The sequence below is a fragment of the Notothenia rossii genome (genome assembly GCF_949606895.1).
Source record: "Notothenia rossii genome assembly, chromosome: 2".
NCBI classification, from domain to species: Eukaryota; Metazoa; Chordata; class Actinopteri; order Perciformes; family Nototheniidae; genus Notothenia; species Notothenia rossii.
The window spans coordinates 26,135,734-26,151,207 of NC_136904.1; the positions used below are offsets into that span (position 1 = coordinate 26,135,734).

The 15,474-nt window shown below is 37.8% G+C and overlaps 1 protein-coding gene across 1 annotated transcript; it reads left to right on the forward strand.

Annotated features, from left to right (window-relative positions):
* The first annotated feature begins 1,062 nt into the window (after positions 1 to 1,062).
* fgf7 (fibroblast growth factor 7) lies at positions 1,063 to 6,957 on the forward strand. The gene is made up of 4 exons (XM_079667022.1): positions 1,063 to 1,271; positions 1,694 to 2,340; positions 5,455 to 5,561; positions 5,726 to 6,957. The coding sequence occupies exons 2-4, from the start codon at positions 2,055 to 2,057 to the stop codon at positions 5,939 to 5,941; spliced, it is 609 nt and encodes a 202-aa protein (XP_079523148.1). The 5' UTR covers positions 1,063 to 1,271; positions 1,694 to 2,054; the 3' UTR covers positions 5,942 to 6,957.
* Positions 6,958 to 15,474: the final 8,517 nt, after the last annotated feature.

Consider the following 15,474-nt stretch of genomic DNA (forward strand, 5'->3'; position numbering starts at 1 on the left):
TGGTAATTTATAGATAGTGGTTCTGTGAAATTCTCATAAAGTCCGCAGACCACCTGTCTGTAAAATGTAAGGAATTTAGTTTTCTGTATTTATATTGAAACATTATTTAGATTTGTATATCCAGTTCTCTGGTATTTGTAACACGGTGGCTGCCCTGGCCCTTAATGTCCAAAGAGTGTGAACACTTTCTGAGGTGACAGAAGGGACACATGAACAGGCCAGAGTGACACCTAATAGATCAGGTCTTTACGACCTCGAGTTCAGAGATGAGAAGGAGACCTGCTGCGGCCAGAAGTCCTTCTCTCTCAGGCCTGCAGCCCTGACCTCCACAGGGAGCGTGTCATTAGGGCCCATATAAACTTTTGAAGTAGTGAGTCCAAGGAAAGGCCAGGTATGTAAGGCAATAAATTGTGACTTTAAATGCAAACACAAAAAGTGAAAGAGTGCATGACCCCCGACACAGAGATGATGAATACTTCTGAACAGTTATGTCTTCTGTTCTTTCCTCTTGGATGGATACCTGCCAACCATAACTTATTGCTTCCCACTATTATACTCAATAAGAATGAAAACTAAAGGGCTTCTTTGAAGTTATATTTTACTTGAGTCAATAAATTCATGCCAATTACTCAAGGAAGCTCAGCACAACCACAAACTAATTTTGACATTTAAAATGATAGGGAAGAAATTCTGCAACCCTTCGTCATCAGAGCAACTATCTTAACCATAGCTTAATGTGATTCATTATGAGATCTGTAACGTGCTCAAACCTATTTGGGTGTGAGACATTTTTCCTTGAAAAAGGAGAGATGTTGTTGCGATTTCCAAAAGGGTGAGTGTGCATGCACATTTTCATAAACTATTTCAGAGTGCATACCAAGGAAAGCCTGCTATTCTAAGAGTTTATAGCTCCCTCTCATGTCCGGTGGGTGACTGACAGCAAGAGGCAGGCAGAGGGTGTTTCTCCATTGCATCTGGGCCAGGAACAGCTGACTGGTTGGGATCTAATTGCTCTCAAGTGAGGTCAGCAGGAGGCATTTATCTAAGCAGAGTGCACAGCGACAGGGGAAGATGCACAGAGTCAGCCTGCCAGAATCAGACAGACATCCATGGGAATTGGCAGACGCTCCAAGCTCTTGCTTACCTCTACTTCATCACTGTGCTTGGTTTACAACTGAGACGACAGCTTTAAAACTACAGAGGCTTCAAATTAAAACTCTCTCTGGAAGGGAACACATCTCCGACAATTCGTGTCATCACTCAGAGCACATGTAAGTCATTAAACTTTGTTTTTGTTTTTACAGGAAAAGCAGCACAGTTTGTTTGTTTGTTTGTTTGTATATATTCTGATACAGATGAGATTACAGACCATAGTCTTGTAAAGTAATCCAACAATGTTGTTGCAATACGTCTGTTGTGGGTCTATGAAAGGGAGCAATTTGCCTGAATTTTTAGATATTGCTGGGATATGTACAAAACGTATTTGTATCAAACACAAAATATTAGATAAAGGAAAGTGTTTATTTGAACGTTGCTATACATTTTGGTCGATCCTTGTTATAATTTACAGAATTAATTGTTTTTTTTATGACTTTTTTTAACAAAAAATAATTCAACATGTAAGTGTATCTCTGAGTCTAATATTTTCCAACTGCATTAGCTAGAATCAAACCAGTTTACTTTATTTTCACAGCGACATCCTGCGTAACATTTGCTGAGCTGGATTATGAAGTCTCTTGTCGGACTATGTTCTCAAGAGGATGGAGCAGTCTACGCAGAGCGTCGCTGAGGACTAAAGACATATCATTGCATAATACTGTCACCAGTATTGTTCAGAGCACTCTCCAGCTTCAGCCAACCCCAACAAGCTTCACAAAGTCTCCTCCACAACCATCTCGTCCCAACGTAATAGGAATAACTGCAACAGGATCCGGAGGTCTCAACACAAGCATTATAGTCAGGGATCAGGGGGTCACTGGGCTGACGGATAGCGCACAGATCTCTATCTCACATTTAAGTATGTTGTTCATTGACCCCCACTGCATTGTATTATAATGCGCAAATGGATGCTGACATGGAACCTTCAAAATCTGTTCTCGGGACTGTACCTGCATGCCATCTTCTTGTTCGGCAGCGTGTGTGTGGTCTACAGTGACTGCACTCCAGAGCAACTTGCCGCCATCATGAACTGCTCCAAACACGAGCGCCACACCAGGAACTACGACTACATGGAGGGAGGAGATGTGCGCATCCGACAGCTGTTCAGCCGCACGCAGTGGTTCCTGACAATTGATGACAATGGCAACATCAACGGGACTCAAGATCCCACCAATTGCTACAGTAAGGATGACTTTTCAAATTATAATACCAATGGTACATTATGAGTTCCAATTATTATCAATAAAAAGCGAAACAAATTTGCAAGAATATATATTCCAAATATACATTTACTTAAATGCAGGTATGAAGTTATTCCTAGAATATGAAATGGTATGATTCTGGTATTGCAGAGTTTAGTTGTAAGATGTTTCCAGTAAAAGCCTTTGGCTTGTCAAGGTGACAGAAGAACGTGGGAGGTGTTATTATACAGAGTTCTCCAAAGAGTAATCAGTGTTAATGGGTCATGAGTCTCTGTTTGAGCAGCCAAAGTGACAGAGGTAAAATGAAGCAGGTTGGGGCTTTGGCTTGTTAAACCATAACACCATCTAAACACAGGCTGTAATTAAGTAAACTGAAGGGCCATGGAGCCTGTTGGGTGCCAGGATCCTGTGACCTCACACTCACACTGCAGCAGACTCACTTTTGTTCTGCTTGATTTACTCTCCCAGAAACTAACACTGTCAGAATGAGGTCTGGGACAAAGAACTGGCATGAATATTAGAAATGGAAAATGTGTTGATATCAACCTTATGATGAATGTCTCACACAGAGACAGCCACGGTACTGTGTTTTGAAATATGTCCAATAAGCTTGCTATTTCAACACTGAGTGACTAATTTTATTTGATAGTCATTACCTTTGAATTAAACACAATTGTTGCATGTTTCTATTAGAGCCAATGTCAACCACTGAATATCTCGGCCACGGTGAGGATGTTTTCAAGTACTTATCATTTCCTCCTATCTGACAGTGTGGCTGTGACTGGAATGTTGGCTTGGCGGGGAAATGCCTCAAAGTGGATGAAAAACTGCTTGTGTAACAATTGGCAACAAAAGACAGAAAAAATGACAACCATGCCTGACAGTCGCACGCTAAAAGCACAAAAAAATGTAACAAACAAGCATTTGAAAAGACCAGATATATGTGTTCTAAATCAGTGAGTAATTCTTTTTTGCACGCAGTGAACAAAAATTATTGAAAAGCTGATTGCTTGAACTGCTTGTTTGTTTTTTTACAAAAAGAGAAAGCATAAAAGAAGAAACCAAAATGAGAAACTTAGAGCTGAATTATTTTTGGCAGCTACATTCCAAGTGCCTCTACAACTAAAATATAGACTTACTTCCAGTAAACTCATGTCTTGAACGGCACAAGTTTTTTTACTTCTAGCTTTTGTATGTGTTATATTCTCAAATCAAACAAACACATGTTAGATTTAAGTAGCAGATACATTTCCAAACACGATACTAAATGGTAACTACCAACATATGTACGTCTGTGTCCAAGTGAAAGGCGATGCGCATGTTGTGATCACAAACATGTGATAATGATTTCAATAAAAAGTTAGGCTCAGCCACAGCAAAGAGAAGATAAACAACTTCGAAATAGGCCATCAACAACTCCCAAACCACATAAACAATTGGAAAACAAGACATTTGAAGACTATATGAGAGAGTAGTAATATGTTATATTTCTCTACTAAATCACTCAGATTGAAAAATAAAAGACCTGGTGTCAGGTGCAGAAGGAAAAAAAGGATTGGATCTTCAACCTGCTACTTGTTTACAGTCATTTGATAAATGACACACTGACATACAGGTAATCTGATGAAAGTCTGAAGTATTCTGTCGTTTCGGTGAAGATGAGGATTTACCTATAGTATGAAGCAGTCAATTTTAATCTTAACATCGCAACATCCTTTCCAGGGGATGAAAAAATAGATTCAAACACTGTTCAGAGAAAACAGGATTAGGGATTACCCAAAAGTCAGTTTACTTAGCCAGAGGCTCAGCAAGTGATGACAAATCTGTTCAAGCCGAGGTTAGTTTATCTGCGTCAGAACCAATGTTAACAATATGTGTGCATCTGTGTGGAAATATGTGCCACCTTTCACAGTAGACAAAACAACCAAAATGGTTAAATGTTTTATAACAACAATACAACCATTAAGACACACTAAGAACAAAGTCATTCCAGTGCGATCCCTGCTTATTACATTTGATTAAAAGTTCATCAGGAATTTTACGGTTCACTGACTGTTAATGTTCACAAATGAAGGTATAGCTCTAATAGTGTAATTTTAAACCTCACATTTAATCATAAAACATTAAATCTAATAGGGGGGTAGAAAAGCAGGGTGCACCTTTTAAGGGAAGTAATATTAAGTCAAATATCAAGTGCTAACAGAGCCCGAACAACATTTTATGTTGGGGACTCTGACATCTGTTAGTGATCTAGCAAACACTAACATGCAGCATGCTTAATGTCCATCTGAACTGCCTTAATAGAGGTCTCCCCTTTTCTCTTCCTCCCAAATTAAATTATTTCTGCAATATGTTACAAGGTTTTTATCTAACCTGAAAATATATCATATGGACATTGTTGATGTATAACTTTCGGACTTCAGTAAATGTTGAATAATTCCCCTAAGCAAACCTATAATAACCTTACCTTTGTAAGGTTTTTTTCTTCATTTCAGATTTTAAAATGTTTCTCTTTGGTCTGATTTGTTTAGTTTTATTTGCATCTTCTCCAAAAGCATCTAGCGTTAAGACATTACATTTATATTGTTTCGTTGTAGGGACTAGTAATATTTGATTCAATTAACAATTTCAGAAATACCTTTGTTTATACTGCACTGTATTTCCAAGAAGTGTAATGAAACATTTGGTACCCACCAGAAGTTCTTTAACAAAATAAGAAGAAATAACAAACCAAAACAATTCAGTGCAAGTTTACTTTCCCACAGAATTGAAGAGCAGGCCTAAAACGTAGCGTGCAAAGCTCATTCAAGGAGGTAGTTTCCTCAATCCCAGGAGAAAGAGGCCTAATCTGTCTCCCATATGTGGCATGGCATAGGTTGTGGTTTGTGTAATAGCCACCCAGGCCATTTTACAACGCTTGAATAAAGCCAGAGAGACCACTGGCTGATTAACCACAGGAACTACCGTCTAGCTTGTTAATGAAGATGGATGTTGGACACAGCACAGAGCCACAGTGAAGGCTAGATGTTGACACGTTTTATCTATCCTGTAATACAGTATGTCGTGTTTTATTAACTGTGCAACTGTCTGGCAGGTATCCTAGAGATCAGGACAGTGTCTGAGGGGGGCATACTGGCTATCAAAGGTGTGAAGAGTCAGTACTACATAACTATGAACAAGGCTGGACAGCTGCAAGGCAAGGTAATACTTTCCTCTTTGAGAGGCCACACACTGTTCAAGATAATACACAATCAAGCAAATATAAAACAATAATTTCAGAACATACATTTGAACTAATGAAGCACTTACAATAATGACATTCAAATATTTTTTTCAAGCTTTGATATTTGTCTTATCCTTTACAGAGGCTCTACAATGAAAACTGCAACTTCAAGGAGGTTTTCCTAGAAAACTACTTCAACGCTTACTCCTCTGCAAAGTGGACTAAAAATCGCAAAGAAATGTTCATAACTCTGTCTCAGAAGGGAAGGCCGATGCGAGGAAAAAAGACCAGGAGGGAGCACATAGCGTCTCACTTCATCCCTATGAAGTGCAGGGAGGAGGAGAGGAGAGTGGACTGAAAAGGCTGACGACTGATCAGTCGCAGATTGTGTATGATTTCAATCACATATTATATATGTTACCAGACACATGTAAACTCATTACCAACATCACGCTCCACTCTCCTCTAGGTGCAGGTAGTTATGTAATGTCTAATACATGTTGTCAATTCCATAAGATAAGGCATTATATATCAGATGAGCACATTGAGCTATTCCAAACATTCTCAAATAAAATGTTAAAACAAGGAAATATTTGTAACAGCCTTGAATGAAACACAAACTGTAAAACCACTAAAGGCTACTTATTGTTTGTTTCTTTTTAGTTAAATATTATATTTCCTCATATAACAGTTGAGTGTTTTCTTATAAAAACGTACAATGTATGATACACAGTCAAGACTGTATCCTTTTCCAAAGATGATCTTCACCCAGCCAGAGGAGGAGATCTCTATGATCAACAGAAAAGCCCACGATGGAGATTTGGCTTGATCAAGAAGTGCTGAAGCAAGCTGGACTTGTCTTTTTTTACTGGTTGTGCTCAGAGCACACAAAACAGAGGCAGGATAAACTACAAAGCATGTTGAGTAAAGTTAAGAGTGTGTAGGACAATCTGTTGTGGATGATCTGTTTTGAGGACCAGACTGGTCAAGTGCATGGTTGCTGCTCACTGATTCCCTCTTCATTATCAAGGTGTGATTTTGAAATGCTAAAGTATTCTGCTGCTGCTGATAAAAATATCCAGATTAAAATACAAAGTGAACAACGTGTTAAATGTGTATGCTATGCAGCCTCTTCTCTTCAAGTTGATAACCCTGTACATTGTACTGTAAGTAAATATTCCTTCTTGCAGACTTTTATTTTACTCTGTGTTAAGACATTCACATTTTAACCAAGACAAGACATTCATCAGGTCAATTTATTTTCACGACATATACGGTAATCAACTCATTTCAATCTCAAAAGATGACTCACTCTTATCATTTATGGTTGTAAGTTATTTGTATAAATCAATTAAATGATATGCTAGACTTCAAGAGTGTCCCTTTTCCTTATAATGTGAATTTTCTACTCTTATTATTCTTCTTGGATTGCTGGTGGGTTCTTTGACCACTAGGGGGTATAAGAGACTCTAAAAATCAAACAACTAGCTTATTAAGTCATTTTTGTCACATGTCTATGGCAAGCCATTTGAGTATTTATTCAATTTCCTTGATATCAGACGGCAGCGGCCTACACTAGTTGGCTCTTTGATTTCACTTGTTAGATATATGGTCAAACTAGTTAGGCACTCTGCTTTACTAGTTAAATAAAACATTACACTAGTCGCTCTTTTTCAGCAACTAGTGGCACTTTTGTCCGACTAGTTACCACATATACCTTACTAGTGACGCCAGGAGCAGCACTAGTAACGCCAAAGTCCCAACGTGTAAGCTTTTTGATGAATTAGTGACCTCTGACCTCTGACCGTACTAGTGACGCTAAAAGTCTTACAAGTTAACTAGTGAACTGCAAAAGCTCTGACATGTTAACTTTTGTTAACACACAAGAAGCACAACTAGTTAACTAGTGGCATACATTTGTCTGCACTAGTTAACTAGTGTCAGCCTACTTGCACCAAGCACCCAGGAAGTGCGCTGGACTGGAGGAAAATATTTGTTGTGTCCAAACGGCGGTACTGCAAGTCCGTGATGTCCCTGGACCCGGAAATACTTTTTCCCATTGACTGATATTGGGAAAGAGACGTCTGTAAATCGTTAGATAATTATTTTTTAACCAAATAAACAACCCGGTATTAACATTTGTATAGCCCTTATTAAAAACATTAGGTCTTCAAGTTGTAAAATGTGCTAATAACGTTATTCTGAGAGTTATTGTCCTCGGCATTATGAACGTGCATCTAACAGTGTGAGCTCGGGGGCGGGGCTTAAGGGGCAACTCAACTGCGCATGCTCTATGAGCACACATACGGGTACTTTTGCTCTGACAGCCAGGCATGATGGGTAATCTGTGACGTTTCGCTCTCTCAAAAGTTGGGCCATTTTGTCCTCATGCGCCAATGAGCAGCTCTCGTAGGAAAGAACGAGACCCCGCCTCCGACGTTGTATCCAGTTCTTATTATCCATTACCTTTTTGCAATTTCCACAAGCACTTTTTCCTGTCTGGGTTAGACAATTTTGTGAAAAACATCTGCACTCATAAACGTGTTAAATGTTCTACCTTTAGTCAGCACTAAATCATTTCACACCAGCAGTATGCGCAAATAATTCAAATAATCGTAAACCATGTTATTCAACATTAATGTGAAAAACACGACATATGAAACATTACTTTATTCTGCCACGTATTAAACTACAGAATAAAGTCCAGAGCACTGCAGTGAGATTAAGAGAGAATTGCTTTCTGCTGACACACTGATCAAAATGTAACACCACCTCAGAAACTCAATAAATCAGATTTGAGAAATAAACACATTTTTCTTTTAACCATTTAAATGCCAACCATTAAAAAGGAAAAATGACCTTGTTTTTCAGCAACTTTTTAAATATCTGTAATCTCAAGTGATCCCAAGTAGTCCTCAATTTTGGGTTTATGATTAAACAGAATTATGCAACAAGTACAACTATGATCTGTTCGATTAGTATTCTAACCTAATTATTTGAATTAGGCTTATTTAGCCTCTATGTATCATAAATAAAACAACTTGTTTTATAAACGTAAGTATCACAGCAGTCCTCTGGAGATATTAAGCAGTCCATTTCCAAGATAAACTGGTTCAATGACAGGATAATCAAATCTGTTGATGTACTTTAAAAAAGATTAAATCAATTGGGAAGAAACATTTGGGGAAATGTTAGTGTCCTTGGACAATCCTCAACACATAATATGCATTAGTAAGATCACTCAAACTGATAAGGGAGGTTGAGAGATGTGGCAATACAAGTCAAGGATACTTACATAAAAATATGATGGAAGATACAAATACATCCACATTGGTTTAAATGTCCCTTTAATTCTCTAGAGTTTAAATTGTAAAAGTGGAGTATTGTCAGTGCAGAAAAAAGATTACAGACATATTGGCAGGCTGTCTTTATACCACACACACACACACACACACACACACACACACACACACACACACACACACACACACACACACACACACACACACACACACACACACACACACACACACACACACACACACACACACACACACACACACACACACACACACACACACACACACACACACACACACACACACACACTTTACCTTTTGACTGAGTCCACATCTGGCTTGGAGAACCCCTTTCAGATAGACAGTCAAATTGAGAGAGCAAACCCCTGAAATACATCAACCCAAACAACATCTGAGCAAGGTGAAGGCTTCTGCCAAGTCACGCAAAGTTAGTCTTAGCAGATAATTTGTAACATGCTCAAAATGTAAACACATTTCAGACTCAAGGCTGTGTATTCCCAGCAGGAGAGGCTGAAGCCAAAGAGACTGTCATAGACATGGAGAAAGAGACCAAGAAAAAATACGCAACACAGGCACGGCAGACACATAAATTATACTTAAAAGGTGTTCCAAGAGTCACAGATTTTTGTTTGATAAATTGCTCCTGAAATCACAAATCCTCTTACTTTTTGTTTCAATACTTTGTTTTTCTTTTGTGCATAATCGGGGATTCCCGAGCATTTTTTCTTCCTCTGCTTGGCATTAGAGTTATCAAATAGAAAATTATAAAACAGACTTTCACCTATGATATTTCTTTACAGTAAAACATATTGCCTTGTAATGTTGACACTGAATGTTTGCCAGTAGATTGTTTTAAAAGCATGTTGAAATAGACGTTCTATATGCTTTTATTAATAATGACATGTCGGTCATTGTTTAACAGATGCAGTCTTAACTTAGGATCAAATAGGTTACTTATAATCCATAATTACTAATAGCACATCAACAGTTACATTTGTCCATTTCAAGCAAAACTAAAATACAATTTTACAAATTATAATATCACTTTAGAATAGTGTTATTATTAACATATGTTTGAAGGACCTCTTGTTATAAATGACTATATTTGACAATGATGTACTATTTACTGCAATGTTTTAAAACAGCAGTGCTACATTTGTATTTGTGTGGAAGCGTGAACAAAGAAAACCATATGTCGCCTAAAACAAACAGCATGTGCAGATGAGGGTAATGTCTACGGCCTTAAAGAAAAAGTGAAGAGAGAGAAGATAAACAGGAAGAGAGGCTGGGGAGTCTCGTGCGATGTGGAGAGGTGGTCTTGGGGCAGCGGGAGACAGGGGAGGCCATGAGAGGGAGGAGGAACACGCAGCTGTACTTGATACATTTCAGGGTCGTAAACCTTTGTTTCCCAGAGGAAATCTGTGGTTATGCCATAAGTGCAATTCTGTGTAGGGAACCTTTTGTACGGAACCCCCTGGAAAACCAGAATGTTATGAAAGAGGGTCAGGACCTCCGCACCTCAACGCAATATCCAATTTTTTTGTATTTATACAGAGAGATAATAACCATTGATTTAATTAATAATGTTCATTATCACCGACAACATTAACTACTTATTCAGTTACCAAACTTAAGAAGGAGAAGACAACTTCTGGTTTGTAAAGGTCATTTTAAATAAGGCACATTAGGGAACTATTGTGGCAACCAACAAATACAACAAATGTCTAATTTTAACACAACAGGAGAAAATGATTAAAGACTTAAATTATACCTGATTATTGTTGTGCTGTAGAAGCAGAGATGTCTTTGTTCTATTACAGGCCAAAAATTGAATGTCAATCGTGAACAAGGATCTGCTACTGTATAAGAAACACAACTAAAAGATCTCTTTAAAGCTGATCTGTTTTTATTATGGGCTTTATTAGACATAATAACAATAAGACTAGTGATAAAAACCTTAGTATTTGTATGTAAACTGTTTGATCCCTGGCTCAGATGTAATCCATTCACAGAATTGCAATACCAAGAATTTGGCCAGTAGACGTTTTTGTTTTGACTGCATGAAATGCTTTGAAACAGTTTTCAGCAGAGTTTCTTCATATTGCTTCCGAGAGCATAACTAATCACTAATCATAATTGTGTGTGTCTTCAACATTGTATACAGTTGAGTTCCAGAAGCGAGAACAATCAGTGAAGTGACAACCTAACTCGTGGATCAATAATGTGCTGCAGACTAATATGCAAGCTCTAAGGCATTGGTTATCAACTTAAAGGTCCCCTATTATACTGTTTAACATCAATATATTATAGGTCTCAAATATATACAAAACATTTCTCTGAAGTGTTTGGATCGAAATACAAAATCAAAACATATAATATATTATTCTGAAATGTTTGCATAATTAGTACTTTTACTTTTGTCACTTTACATTCAGATGGTCATACTTTTGAGTAATCTTTTGAATGCAGGACTTTTAATTGTAACAGAGTATTTCCGCACTCTGGCACTTCTACTTTTACTCAAGTGCAAAATCTGAGTACTTCTCCCACCTCTGATACAGGTATGCTCGTACAGAAGAGATCTTCCAACACAATGATAAGGATTAAGAAGTTATACCATTTTTAAATAGCTGCTAAATGAGAAGTGTGCAATGTTTTAAAAACGTACTTATCTGTCCAAAAAATATAGGCCAACTCTACAAGAGAATTCAAGTTTTTTTTTCCAGAGTTTGAGGCCCTCTGCCTTTCAGATGCTGAGAGAGTAAAATAAAGTATGTTGAGTATTGCAGTTATTTCTGGGCCTGGGAGTTTGCATTATTCTTTGTAAGTGTATTGCCTATTTTGAAAAGTTAACATCTGAGGACCTTTCGTATCAAAAGAGGAATGCTGGCATTAGCACACTTTGTAACCCTTCTGCTTTATTATGGTTACTTGGAACTATATTCTATATTCTCTAACATTCCTAATGATGACTCTGGACAGCCAGGTGTGTGGATTATCCAGAGAAAACTTGACATGTTGTTGAAAAGACATGCTGTTTTTTTATGAGTGTGTTTGGTGTTTTGATCCCCACAAAGGAACTTCTCTTTTAATCACTTAAAGAGGTATCCTGCTAAATAAAAATGAAGGATGGTTTGCATCACAAGGCCACTGTATCATTAATCTTGAAAGGTTTTGATTGAGCCATGCTGTGTTTTCGTTTTGGTTTCACAATGGATGCTTAGCAGATTTTCCGTTTGGCTAAATATTATTTCGGGAAAAAATCAATGGGTTTTTAGTTGGTTTCCTGATCCATGACGCAAATGTACATACACAATTGCTTTTAGTATACACTATATTCTACTATGGCAGGGTTCTCCCTTAATCTCTACACCAACTAAAGGTTGGGTTTTGTGTGGTTAAGGAAACCAAAAAGTTGGGCAGGTCATCCAGTTGCCCTTTGGATCCAGGGAATGATCCTGAAAATACGATGCTGTCTTCTTGGGCCAAGCGGCCTGGACACGGTTAAAAGACCATAACTTCAAATATTTTATTTTATATTATAATTTATCTGACGGTATTTACAAGTCGCAAAAAAAGATACAAATGAAAAAATAAATCAATTTCATGTATTTAACTTTGGTCTCTTTGATTTGTATCTGTACTACGGTCAACAGTAAAACAAACATCTTTGAAATGCAGTAGTCAGTCAGATTGTTTGTTTTATTATCCCTTTCAGTTAGACTAAACAAACAATTAAATTAATTAAAAGACATGTCGGGAACAGCTGATGATTCCTTGGTATTTGATGCAAGCAGGTTGATCTAAACCACATGTGTCAAACTCAAGGCCCGGGGGCCAAATCAGGCCCTTGGTGGATTTAATTTCGGCCTGCAGGATAATTTTGAATTACTATTAGATCTTGCGACAACAGGGCATGTTTGGTTTTTTCTTGAGGGAAATTGTTTTTTTTAAGCTGTTGTTGGCCTTTGGAAAAATGTAATAAATGACTCCGGAAAAGCTGTAGATAAAGCCATAAGAAATGAATGCAACTGATTATTTAATGTGTAATGTTGTTTTGGGCAATAATTTAAGCTTTGTTAGTTCCAGGTTTAATATGTGCAATAAGTTCATTTCAATAAGTTCTGCAATAAACATTGAACCAGTCTGGCCCTCGACTAGTAACGATTTTTTTATTTTGGCCCACTGTGTATTTGAGTTTGACACCCCTGACCTAAACCATGCCATTGTATCCAACTATGTGACAGTTTTGAAAGCCATGGCATACAGAACGTAAAGACCAAATATATAGTGCAAAGCATTAATACAACATATTCTCTATTGGACCTAACTCTGTGCATTTAAACCTTCTGTTACATTTTAAAGATCAGAAAGACTTTCAACCTGTGGATTGAGAAACACTTAATGATTTATTTAAAGCTGGCATCATATTGTATAGAAGACACAAAACAGGCTCATAGATCACAGACAACACAGATTGCAGGGATGACAGGTTAGCATCGTGTGAATAGTATGAATGCTATTATCAAGTTCACTGAAACTTTTCTAAAAAGTACCCTGGCACACAGAACACATCTGGCAGATCTCTTGTTGTTTGGAACTCCTATAACAGATAATTCAATACACATCTGTTTGCCATGCAAGTCTGCATACAATTGTCTGTTTAATAAAAAGTGTGACATCTCAGGTATCTTTGAAATCTGACATAAAACAATCTGTTTTACATCCCATCAAGCACATCTGTCTTTGGATAAGACACTTTAAAAAGCAGCCCTAAACCTTTAGTGTAGTTTGTAGGTATTTCATAATCAAAGTTCAGAGCATGAGAAATTACTTACTTACTTATAATGCTGCGTTCACACCGGACGCGATGCGATTATTCGCTTCACTCTATTATCATATCTCCTATCGCATCGCTCGAAACGCTCGAATTTCACCGCGGCTGCCAGCTGTGTTTACTCACGTCATTCAAACAAGACGCGCTGGCTCGGGAGCTACAACTACAACAAAATGAACATATTTAACAGTGATTAAATTTTAATACACGTTTCTAAATTATGCCGAAGTAACAACATACTGATACCGGTTAGTAAAAACCATGAATTAATGCTTGACAAGTCTGCAGACGGCAGGCGAAAAAACTTTTAACCTGTTAAGCACTGAGCCTGTTTTTCAGGTCTCAGGCTCGAAAATGACATTTCCAGAACAAATGACTACACTTCTAAAAAGGGTTAAATTAATAATCTTTTTTCTCAAAGTAATTATAAACCTGTGAGTTGGATGTAGAAAAGTCAGAATCAAGATTCACATCTAAAGAAAATTCAGATTGAACATAGTAAAAAACTGTAAATTATAGTGTCCGTCCAAACATTATTTTTTACTTACAGTGAAAACTACCATTGGATGATGGTAAGGTAGACTAAAAGCTTTAGGAATCCAAAGTACAACATATAATAAGTACCCTGTATCAAGATTGATGCCAAACAAGTGACATTTGACCTTTTTAGAGAGGTTTAGCTAAAGAAACTCCACCTCTGAGGTGATTTGGGTGGAAATGGGCGTTTTTACCCCTCCTCTGGAACCCATTGGTCGATTTTGGTGATTGACATCTCTTTTTGACCGTTAGAGCCAATAGAATTGAGGGGGAATTTCCACATGCAGGTAAAAAAAAAAAGGGGGGGGGGGCTTCGCCTATGCAGGTTTGCATCAGAGTGAACCTATCTCTCGCTCTGACATCTGGAAACGGAAAAGCAGGTTTATTGCTTATGGATTATCAGAAATAATTTCAAAGGGACACAGACACATTGGATTAACCTATGGATTAACCTTCAGCAGCGTTTTTATCATTTTAATAACATTGAAGACCACTTTTGACCAGACAACGACCAAGGTAAGCCATTTTTGCCGTTTTTAGCTACCTAGTGCCACATGGTTTGATATCTGTTCTTGTTAATATCTTCGCGAGTTCTTATCATAGAGTGATGATGTACAGTGGGGTAAAAAAGTATTTAGTCAGCCACCAATTGTGCAAGTTCTCCCACTTAAAAAGATGAGAAAGGCCTGTAATTTTCAACCTAGGTATACCACAACTATGAGAGACAGAATGGGGGGAAAGAATCCAGGAAATCACATTGTAGGATTTTAAATGAATTAATTGGTAAATTCCTTGGTAAAATAAGTATTTGGTCACCTACAAACAAACAATATTTCTGGCTCTCACAGACCTGTAACTTCTTCTTTCAGAGCCTCCTCTGTCCTCCACTTGTTAACTGTATTAATGGCACCTGTTTTAATTCGTTATCAGTATAAAAGACACCTGTCCACAACCTCAAACAGTCACACTCCAAACTCCACTATGGCCAAGACCAAACAGCTGTCAAAGGACACCAGAAACAAAATTGTAGACCTGCACCAGGCTGGGAAGACTGAATCTGCAATAGGTAAGCAGCTTGGTGTGAAGAAATCAACTGTGGGAGCAATTATTAGAAAATGGAAGACATACAAGACCACTGATAATCTCCCTCGATCTGGGGCTCCACGCAAGATCTCACCCCGTGGGGTCAAAATTATG